This window comes from Eriocheir sinensis, chromosome 13 (genome assembly GCF_024679095.1).
Source record: "Eriocheir sinensis breed Jianghai 21 chromosome 13, ASM2467909v1, whole genome shotgun sequence".
NCBI classification, from domain to species: domain Eukaryota; kingdom Metazoa; phylum Arthropoda; class Malacostraca; order Decapoda; family Varunidae; genus Eriocheir; species Eriocheir sinensis.
The window spans coordinates 22,011,367-22,023,554 of NC_066521.1; the positions used below are offsets into that span (position 1 = coordinate 22,011,367).

Consider the following 12,188-nt stretch of genomic DNA (forward strand, 5'->3'; position numbering starts at 1 on the left):
TCTCTCTCTCTCTCTCTCTCTCTCTCTCTCTCTCTCTCTCTCTCTCTCTCTCTCTCTCTCTCTCTCTCTCCACTCCCTTCTCGTTTTCCATATTTCCCTTTTACATTCTTCCTTCTCTCCTCCAGTTTCCTCTCTTTTGATTTCGACTTTTCACTCTCTTCATCTTGCTTTCTTTATTTCCAGTATCTCGTTATCTCTTTCTTTTTCCTCCTCAGACTCTTTCCTCTCCTCTCCTCTCCCTTGCGCTTCTTTCTTTCTTCCTCCTCCTCCTCCTCCTTCTCCCTTGATACGTCTTTATTTATTCTCTCTCTCTCTCTCTCTCCTCTCTCTTCTTTTGCTCCTCTTCAAGCTCCCCTTCCTCTATCTGATGAGTTCTTGTTCTTCCCTCCGCTGACATCCCTCATAATCTCCTCCTCCTCCCCCTCCTCCTACCTCCTCCTCCTCCTTCCCTCATATAACAGCATAATTAAATCTATCCTCTCATCTGGTTGTGATGGTGGAGTAAGCACATCAGCTCACAGTCCTCTCATTAACACTGAAGATGATCCTCGATGCACCTCTCTCTCTCTCTCTCTCTCTCTCTCTCTCTCTCTCTCTCTCTCTCTCTCTCTCTCTCTCTCTCTCTCTCTCTCTCTCTCTCTCTCTCTCTCTCTCTCTCTCTCTCTCTCTCTCTCTCTCTGTCTCTCTGTCTGTCTGTATCTCTCTCTCTCTCTCTCTCTCTCTCTCTCTCTCTCTCTCTCTCTCTCTCTCTCTCTCTCTCTCTCTCTCTCTCTCTCTCTCTCTCTCTCTCTCTCTCTCTCTCTCTCTCTCTCTCTCTCTCCCGCCGTGGCTCCCCCCGGTGGCGTGCGGCAGGGCGGCGTCAAGGTACTACTGACGGGCGCCCTGCCTCGCGGTGTGCCGGCGGGAGCAGTCTCGGGGTACCGCGGCCTGCCGGGGAGGAGTCGCCCGGGTCGCGTCGCCCAAGACAGTCCCGCCATCAGGCCATATTTACCGAGGTCTTGGAGCGATATTGAGCCATTGGAGGGGATTCATTGCGTAAATGGCTGGGATAATACATCGCTGATGGGACAATGACGCCCTGTATTGGCTGTAGATTTGCTCCATTTCATCCGAAAATCAATGACTTCGCCGCCCATTCTTGTTAGGCAACCGCGACAATATCATTTTGGGGATGCCGACACACTGACTCCAGCGGCTGCCGGGGGCCGCCACGCGCTGGGGCGGCGGCCCCCGGCGCTGCCCCGGCCCGGCGCACGGGGGACACGCCTCCTTCCCCCTAAGGAAAGGAGGAACACAGAAATAATCGCAATGAGCAGCGATAAACAGCTCGGCGGGGCATGGCGGCCAGGCGGGGTCATCGTACACTGAGGTTAGGAAGAGATTCCCTTGTTTCCCCCAACCACGGCGATCACTCCCCTCATTAGCGGGCGGGCGGCCAATGGCGGCGCGGCGCGGCCCCGCCCACCAATCAGCGGGCGGCGGCGGCGGCCTGTGCGTCTGCGCCACAAGTTTTGAGTGGCCGCCTTCCGTGTTTGCACATGGAAAGGAGGCAATGATTTGATAAGGGAAGACCATATTGGGTTTGTACCATCTGATTCTGGTAATAGAGGCCGGAGCCACGCGCGAGGGAGGTGGTGGGCCTAGTGTGAGGGTGTCAGTGTGGTGCAAGTGTCCCGCGTGGCCAGGCGACCCGCTACTCACCCTCCACCTCCCGCTGCCACGTCGGCCCTGGAGTGTGACGCCGCCGCCGCCGCTCCTGCCGCTGCCGCTGCCGCAGCCGCCGCCGCCGCCGCTGCCGCCGCCGCTGCTGCTGCCGCCCGCCGCCCGTCTCCTGCAGGATACTTGGCGTCACCCTCAAACATGAATTTCGGTGAGTTTTTTTATCATTTCCCTACCCCAGTGCCAGGCCAAGGCGTCAGCGCCTCGCCAAGCCTGCCCGCCAGCCCCGGCACCAGGACAGAGGCTGCGGGGCTCCGGTGTCGCCCAAACGGTCATGTCTTTGTACAGCCGAAAAGAGGAAACAAGAAAAACTCCTTCTACAAGCTCCTCGCAGTCTGTGTCATCAAGAAAACCACAAATCCTATTCCCGCGACTGTGATCACGACGAAGACGCGACAGGAAAATTCATAGGAAAAAAATAAAGCCGAAATTAAGGAAACAAAGTGACGGAGGAACATGTGTGTGTGTATGTGTGTGTGTGTGTGTGTGTGTGTGTGTGTCCGCGCTCCCTTGCCCCCCCAACTCCCCTCGTGGTCGCCCCAGGGCCTCTCAACACTTCCCTCCCGCGGGCGTGTCAGCGCCGAGGCCCCGCGGCAACACGGGGCCTCGGCGGGAATGTTAACGCCGCGAACAGCACTCGCTCACCGCGGCCCGGGGCTGAACGTGGCGCTAAACCCTCAAAAATCAATGCCTCGAGAAATACGATCCTGCACGTGGAATAAAATCGATGGGCGAGGAATTACTGGCATTCAAAAGCTCAAAGGTGGCAGGAAAGGTTTAAAGGGAGCGGTAAAACTGATGCTAAAATTGTTTATGTCGCTGAGAAATAAAATACAAGGATAATTCAACGAAATCTATCCGGGAATAAAGTCGATGGGCGAGAAATTACTGGCATTCAAGGCGATAAATTTCCAAAAGTGGAGATAATGGCTCTAAACTGGCGATAAAAATAATGTTAAAATAATTCCTATCACTGAAAAATATACAGGAATAATTCAACATAAAAATCAACAAATGTTACAACTTACTGGATATTAAAACACCCATAAAGGCGATGAAGGCTCAAAGGTGGCAATAAAGCTAATGCAAAAAAATACTTAATATCACTGAGAAATTAAATCCGAGAAAATATTACAACTTACTGGAGCTTCAAGTACTGAGCCATCGAAAGCGGTAGCAAATTATATGAAACTCAATAGTTAATCAATAGTTTATGTCACCCGAGAAATAGGACAGGAAAATAATACAACCAAAAAATCGATAAAAAATATTACAACTTATAGATCCTAAAAAATAATACTGAGCCGTCGACAGCCATAACACAGTACATAAAAATCAATATATTCAGATTTTCTTTATGTAATATCGAAAGAAATATCAGTAAAATAGTTAATATCACTGAGAAATAGAATGGGAGAATACACTAACCTTAAAAAAATCCTCGAAAACTATTACAACTTACTGTCTCTTTAAACCCTGAGTGACCGAAAGCCATAACACAATACATACAAATCAATATATTCAGATTCTCGTTACCTAATATCCAAAACAAGCGTCCGTGGTGAGCCTTAGCGGATGAGGGTGACTTGCGGACGCTCAAAATATCTAACCGAGTCATTGAACGCATGCAAATTAAAAGGGACGAGTGAGTAAATCCTAATGGGGCAAGATAGATGGAAAGAAACAGATGAGTAAGGAAGAACCACCTCACTTATGGGTAAAATATATGAGAATGGACAGGGGTGAGTAAGTAGAGGGTGACTGGAGAAGGGGGAGAGGAGAGAGAGGGGGTAGAAAAATGAATAAAAGATCAATGAGACAATCGGATACTATGCTAAAATGATGGCTAACAGTGCATGGGAATTTTTTTTATGACGACCACGATACCGAGAGGGAAAAAATACCTTACCGAAATTACCGAACGAAAAAAAATATCTGAGAATACGTCTTGTCATTACGGAATAAAATAGATACAATGCGGATACGAAATGGATACAAAAAACTACGATACCGGCAGGGAAAAAATACCTTAGCGAAATTATTGAACGAAAAATAATATCGGGGAATACATCTTGTCATCACGGAAGAAAATAGATACAATGCGGATAGGAAATGGATACAAAAAATATGAAATGGATTCAAAATAGAGATGGCAAAATGAATATACGAAATAAAGAAAGATACAAAAAATATCACCGGAGAATTAGTTTTGTCACCGCGGAATAAAATAGATACAATGTGAATTCAAGATACAAAAAAAAAAAAAAAACGCCAAATGGGTACAAAACAGACGATACAAAATAAATATTCAAAACAAATAAATATATATAATAAACCACTTCAGAAAATGGGAACAAATAACGAATGTGATTTGCAATGGTAAATAAATAAATAAATCACTTCAGAAAATAAATAAATATCGTCACATAAAATAACGAATACATGATTTGCAGCTGTGAAAAAAATCAGTACCCAATATCAGTTATATGATACCAACCACCGCTGTAAATTCGTAAAAATAGATGTCGCCGAAGAATATAATTAGAAAACATCGGAGCCAAAAACAGACTCGTAGAACACTGAAAAAAAACATAGACGAACATTATGACAAACAAAAAATAATATTACACCGAAAAAAGAATATAATTAGAAAACATCGGAGCCAAAAACAGACTCGTAGAACACTGAAAAATAACATAGACAACATTATGGCAAACAAAAAATAGTATTACACCGAAAAAAGAATATAATTAGAAAACATCGGAGCCAAAAACAGACTCGTAGAACACAAAAAAAACATAGACGAACATTATGGCAAACAAAAAATAATATTACACCGAAAAAAGAATATAATTAGAAAACATCGGAGCCAAAAACAGACTCGTAGAACACTGAAAAAAAACATAGACGAACATTATGACAAACAAAAAATAATATTACACCGAAAAAAGAATATAATTAGAAAACATCGGAGCCAAAAACAGACTCGTAGAACACTGAAAAATAACATAGACAACATTATGGCAAACAAAAAATAACATGTCGCCGAAAAATCCCACTCAAAAACACCGAAGCGAGAAATAAGACTAATAAAAAAACTGAAAATTAACATAGACAACACAACCGCTGACACTTGAAGAAATACATCACCCCAAAAATATCACTCGAGACATCTAAGCAAAATAAGAAACCGACCAATAGAAAACTACAAATAACAACGATACGAACAAGAAGAAACACAAAACAAAACACAAACGACAAACAGACACAAACGCAACCAACCCGACACCGCATAGCAAAAAATTACCAAACAACTAATATAAAACTACAAAATAACAATAAGAACAACAAGAAAACAAACAAAACACAGACGACAAACAGACACAGACACAAACACAACCGACCAAACACCCCATAACAAAACATTACCAGCAAAAGACCGTCGCCGCTGGAAATCGGTTTAGCTGCAAAAAATTCTCGCTAACAAATCCGGCACTCTAGGGAGCCGCCTCTAAAAACCCCGCAATGCTATGAAAAGCTAACGCGATGGAATTTAGACAGGAATTTACACGGAATTTACACGGGAGGGCTAACAGTCGGTGCATTACAAGACTTGGCACTGAAGACACGGCACCAGAGCATCATACTCGCTTAGCAAATACCTTTCCTTCCCACTGTTACCTTGGTTGTCATATGTTTTCAGTTCTAACGCAATGGAATTTATACGGGAGAGCTGACAGTCGCTGCATTACAAGACTTGGTACTGAAGACACGACACTAGAGCAGACGTATTCCCTCAATTTTACCGCACTCTATTACTTTGGCTCTCTATTATCAGTTCTAACGCGAGGAAATATACACGGATATTTACACGGAAGAGCTGACAGTCCCTGCATTACACGACTTGGTACTGAAGACACGACACTAGAGCAGACGTATTCCCTCAATTGCACCGCACTTTGTTACTTTGGCTGTTTATTATCAGTTCTAACGCGAAGAAATATACACGGATATTTACACGGAAGAGCTGATAGTCGATGCATTACCTCAAAAATACAGCCAGACACGGAGGATACGACACCATAGCATATTCCCCCAACTATATTATATACCCTTCACCTGACTGTTACTTTGGTTTGTCATTTGTTATCAGGTCTATACGAATTATATGATCTTGCCCAAATTCAGTTCGTGTTCTCAAATTAAAACTTCGGTTGTCATTTGTTAGCAGTTATACAAGTTTATTATATCCTTATTCATAAGTGACACGATATCGTAAGGCATGAATCAAGGGAGAATCAAGACGTGAAAGGGATGTGGAACTGTAAGTATAGATGACAAAACTATATCGTAGAGCGAGGGGGCGACAAGGCGTTAAAATAATATAAATCAATACAAAACACCGCGTCGTAGAACGTATATATAAAGACGCAGTTTAAATAAATCCAAAATAAAAATAATAACGTGGCAGGAAACTAGAAAACACGTAAGTCATATATAATGGAGGACAAGCTCGCTATATAACCCGAAAAAATATATATAGATCCGAAATAGAGAAAATGCACAATAAAGATAGAAAATGAAGATACAGACGAAAGACGATACAAAACATGTACAAAATAAATGTAGAGAATAAAGAAAGATACAAAAATATATAGAAATACAAACTAAATACACAAAATGACTATAGAGAATTATGGAAGATGCAAAATAAATAAATATACAAAAATAAGGATATAGAAAGAGATACGAAATAATGGTAAGAATGAAATGAAACTACAAAATAGACTTATAAAACTAAGAAAGATACAGATACAAAATAAAGAAAAAGAAAAAGAACATAAACAAAGATACAAAGTGATATATAAAGAACAGCGAAGGGAAAACCAAGACGTCAAAGGAAACGAAAGGAGTAAGAAACGAAAAACAAAACTAGCAAAAAGAATAGAAATAAAAATAGTCAACATAAGTAAAGAAAAAAACAGGAGTCAATAATGAGTGAGTAAAAAATCAAAAAGTCGCCAAAAATTAGTAAACATTAATAAAAAAATGGGTGAAAAACGAGACAGAGAAAAAAAATGAGGAAAAAATGAGTGAAATCGAGACAAAGAAGAAAATGAGTAACAAATAATAAGTAATGAGATGAAGATGTATAAAAATAATAAAAAAATGAGACAAACGAATCAAATGAGAAAAATGGTAAAAAAATGAGTGAAAAACGAGTCAGAGAAAAAAAAAGTAAAAATATGAGAGAAAAACGATAAAAATTGGTTAAAACAAAATTGTGGAAAACGAGTCAAAGAAAAATATGAGTGAAAAACGAGTTAAAATGAGAAAAATTGGTGAAAAAAATGATTAAAAAACGAATTAATGAAAAAAATGAGTAAAAATATGAGTGAAAAACGAGAAAATTTGTTAAAAATGAGTCAAAAACGAGTCGGAGAAAAAATGAGTAACAATTAACAATAAAAAAATGAGTTAAAATGAGTAATGAAAACGAGACCGACGAATCGAAAACCGTCCCAAGAAACTCAACGTCAAACCACCACCACCACCACCACCTCCATCACCACCACCACTAACAACAACAATAATAAAAAAATAAAAAAAACACGCGTAAAAACAGGACTCATTTATATTCCGTGAGCCTCGACGGAGTACACAAAGTAGTTACAAGTTAGCCTCTCTTCCACGGACGAACGGAGGAGCCGCGGAGCCTTGTGACCACGGAGGCTGAAAAAAGGGATTAGTGGAGAGTGTCACCTTTTGCCACGATACCTACCCCCGTGTTGAGAGAGAGAGAGAGAGAGAGAGAGAGAGAGAGAGAGAGAGAGAGAGAGGGATGGAGAGAGAAAGGCAGATAGATAGGTGACCAGATAGAGCTTGAGAGAGATAAAGCCAGATAGATAGACAGAGATAGAGAGATAGAAATATAGAAAGAGATAGTTACAGATAGATAGAGAGAGATAGAAAGACATTTAGATAGGTAGACATATAGATAGAAAAAAGAGTGAAGATATGTAAGGCAGCATTGGGATGTGGCTAAAAAAAGGAGGTGGGTATGGAGTCGGTATGTGGCTGTGGTGATGTTGGAGTGTGGCAATGAATGTAAGTGGCTAGAGAAGGAGGTAGGTATGGTGTGGCGCGAGATATGGCTGTATTGGTGAAGGGATGTGGCTATAAAATGGAGCTGGGAATGGCGGTGGAATGTGACTATGGTAGTGTGGCAGTGTTTGGAGGTGGGTAGATGAGGTGGGTACGGTGTGGCAAGGTGTGGCTATAGAGATGTAGGAATGTAGTTAAGGTGTCGGGATGTGGCAGTAGCGGTGTAGGAATGTGGCAGTGTTTGGAGGTGGGTTGAGAAGGTGGGTACGGTGGTAAGGTGTGGGTGTGGTGTGGCAGGGATATGGCAGGGTCTAAGAGGAGGTGGGTACGATGGTGAGGTGTGGCAAAGTGTGGTAGGGATATGGCAGAGTCTAAGAGGAGGTGGGTTCTGTGGTGAAGTGTCGCTGTGGTGAGGTAGGGATGTGGCAGGGTCTAAGAGGAGATGGGTACGATGGTGAGGTGTGGCAAAGTGTGGTAGGGATATGGCAGAGTCTAAGAGGAGGTGGGTTCTGTGGTGAAGTGTCGCTGTGGTGAGGTAGGGATGTGGCAGGGTCTAAGAGGAGGTGGGTACTGTGGTGAGGTGTGGCAAGGTGTGGTGAGGTAGGGATATGGCAGAGTCTAAGAGGAGGTGGGTTCTGTGGTGAAGTGTCGCTGTGGTGAGGTAGGGATGTGGCTGGGTCTGAGAGGAGGTGGGTAAGATGGTGAGGTGTGGCAAGGTGTGGTAGGGATATGGCAGGGTCTAAGAGGAGGTGGGTATAGTGGTAAGGTGTGGCAAGATGTGGCGCGAGGTGTGGCTGTCTAGCTTATCTTATTAACTGTCACACGATACCTTAATTCCTTCCATTAGCAGAGACACATTACTGGAAAGGATGCTTCTCTACTTCTCTAACTCTTCTTCCTCCTCCTCTTCCTCTTCTTCTTATCCTCTCCCTTCCCTTCCTTCTTTCTTTTCCTCTACTGTAGCTTCCATTTTTATTTGTTTCACCTACCGCACTTGGTCCCATTAAATTCCTCTTCTCCTTTCTCTAATATTTTCTCTTTCGTTTCTCCTTTTCCTCCTCCGTTTCCTCTTTTTCTCCAGCGCTTCCTCTTTTATCTCTCTTTCCCGCTCTCTCTCCTCTTCCTAAACCTCCTCTTCCTCTCACTGCTGCATACTACTTATACTGCTGCTACTTCAACGACTGCTACTACTACCACTACTACTACCACATATATATATCTACTGCAGGCTAATGAAAAAAACAGTACTAGCGAGGATAAGATCGTTAGTAATATTAGTGTACTGATGATAATACTGTAATGCTAATAATAGTAATCAATTCATTATTATTATTATATTAACGACAATAACAAGTAGAGCAAAGCAGGAGCACATCGTGAAAGAGAGTTTTTGAGGTGCTGTCTCGAAATAACACACACACACACACACACACACACACACACACCTCCCCCCCTACCCCTTCCCAACACCAAACATAACAAAACAAAACGAAAATAAAACAAAAATCGGCGCGAAACATTAGAATAATTACTGGTCGCGGGTGTTTGTGCGCGGCGCGGCGGCCCGTGTTTGTGTGTATAATTAAGAGGCGCCGCTGTGTTTGTTACGAGGCCGGAGATGCGATTACGCCGCCGCCAACTACGCCGCCGCCGCCGCCGCCACCGCCATCACTACCGCCGCCCTTCACCGCCATTACCGTCATCATCACCGCCGCCGCCGCCGCCGCCGCTCCCGCCTGCCGCTTCCTCCTGATCACTGTTACCAATCGCCGCAGAGAAGAGCGTCATGGAAGCTGTTGTTTATTAATTATTAAGGTTTATTTTGTTATTATAGACACTTCTTTTTATTCTTGTTTTTTGTCTTTTTATGACGATGAAAATAACAAGAGATAACGGTAATAATAGCACGATGGTTATTATTATTATTATTATTATTATTATTATTATTATTATTATTATTATTATTATTATTATTATTATTATTATTATTATTATTATTATTATTATTATTATTATTATTATTATTATTATTATTATTATATTTATTTCTCCACGACTGAGTGACCTTAGCACATGGATATAGAAGGGCAAACTACTCCATTCCCTCACAAGTTGATATATTCATCCCGTACTAAATATTTCCCGCACGTGTAAACATCCCAGGACACCATCACACATCACACCCCCATCACCTCCAGCATCACACCATCGTTTCCAGTATCCGCAACATCATCTCCAGCATCACACCATCATCTCCAGCACAAACAACTCATATCCAACATCATCTCCAGCATCACAACATCATCTCCAGCATCACACCATCATCTCCAGCACAAACAACTCATATCCAACATCATCTCCTGCATCACAACATCATCTCCAGCATCACACCATCATCTCCAGCACAAACAACTCATATCCAACATCATCTCCAGCATCACAACATCATCTCCAGCACAAACAACTCATATCCAACATCATCTCCAGCATCACACCATCATCTCCAGCATCACATCATCTCCTCCAGCACAAACAACTCATCTCTAACACCATCTCCAGCGTCCTCAACATCATCCCTAACATCGGGGGGGTGGGGGGGTGGGGGGGGTAAGCTCAGGTATTCGCAGCGTGAGTCAGGTGTGTGCGAAGCGGTAATAAGCGTAGCGCCACACAGGTGAACAAGATGGCTCATTAATTAGCACCTGCATATGCTATAATTAATTCACCTTAATGAGACTCGGGGAGAAGCGAGAAGGGGAGAATGCGGAGGGAAGAGGAGGAGGAGGAGGAGGAGGAAGAGGAGGAGGAGGAGGATAAGGACGAGGAGGAGGAAAATGGAGGACTAGCGAAAGGAATGGGATGAAGAAGAAGAAGAAGAAGAAGAAGAAGAAAAAGAAGAACAAGAACAAGAACAAGAAGAACAAGAACAAGAACAAGAACAAGAAAATAAATAAAGAAGAAAAAGAGGAGAAAGAGAAGGAGAAAAGGAAAAGGAATGAAGGACTACGAAGAAAGAGAGAAAAACCGTGAAATAAGGCAAGAGAGAGAGAGAGAGAGAGAGAGAGAGAGAGAGAGAGAGAGAGAGAGAGAGAGAGAGAGAGAGAGAGAGAGAGAGAGAGAGAGAGAGAGAGAGAGAGAGAGAGAGAGAGAGAGAGAGAGAGAGAGAGAGAGAGAGAGAGAGAGAGAGAGAGAGAGAGAGAGAGAGAGAGAGAGAGAAAACGAGAGAGAGAAAGCGAGAGAGACAGAGAGACAGAGACACACACAGACACAGACAGACAGACACACAGAGAAAACAAAATATACCGAATAAAAAGAAATAAAGTTACCGCTAATAATAACTTGTATAATGGTCGTAATAATGTTTTAATGATAACGTATTAGCGAGAAAAATGAACAAGGCAATATCGGGTAATGGCCAAGACTGATCCGCCGCTAATATTCTCGCGCTAAGCAATTAAGAGATTATTATTATTATTATTATTATTATTATTATTATTATTATTATTATTATTATTATTATTATTATTATTATTATTATTATTATTATTATTATTATTATTATTATTATTATTATTATTATTATTATTATTATTGTCATTTTTATCAACTTTATTTTCATTATCTTCATTATCATATTTATCATTGTAACCTTTATTCTCTTCCTCCTCCTCCTCCTCTGTTCATTTTCCTCCATTTTCTCTTATTCCTTCTCCTCCTCCTCCTCCTCCTCCTCTCTCCTCCTCTTCCCTCTCCTCTTCCCTGTTGTCTTCCTCCTCCTCCACTTCCTTCTACTTCTTCTCCTTTTCCAATCCCTCCTCTTCCTCCTCCTTTTCCTCTTCTCATTCCTCCTCTTCCTACTTCTTCTCCTTCCCGTCTTCCTCTTCCTTCTTCCTCTTCTCCTTCCCATCGTCTTCCTCCTCCTCCTCCTCCTCTTCCACCTCCTTCTACTCTTCCTCCACTTCCATTTCCTCCGTTTCCTCCTCCCTTTTCCTTTTCCTATTCCTATTCCCCCTCCTCCTCCTCCTCCCCCTGTACATCATAATCATCAGCCAAATGTCAAACAAAACAACGAGTAAGAAACAAACAAACATACAAATAAACAAATCGACAATGGGAGAGGGGAGAGAGAGAGAAACAGGAAGAGAAAGGGAGAGAGAGCGGGAGAGAGAGAGGGAGGGAGAGAGGGAGGAAGGGAATGTGGTAGATTAAAGGAGGAAACGAATGGAGGAAGAGAGAGAGAGAGAGAGAGAGAGAGAGAGAGAGAGAGAGAGAGAGAGAGAGAGAGAGAGAGAGAGAGAGAGAGAGAGAGAGAGAGAGAGAGAGAGAGAGAGAGAGAGAGAGAGAGAGAGAGAGTAACAAAAATG

General features: G+C 42.4%; 1 protein-coding gene across 1 annotated transcript in view; it reads left to right on the plus strand.

Annotated features, from left to right (window-relative positions):
• Window positions 1–874: 874 nt before the first annotated feature.
• Window positions 875–12,188, plus strand: part of LOC126997821 (dorsal root ganglia homeobox protein-like) — a 61,027-nt gene continuing 49,713 nt past the window's right edge. The window contains exon 1 of the mRNA XM_050859032.1: window positions 875–1,870. Within this exon, the coding sequence (XP_050714989.1) occupies window positions 1,861–1,870 (10 nt within the window). The 5' untranslated portion in view covers window positions 875–1,860. The remainder of the gene's footprint in view (window positions 1,871–12,188) is intronic.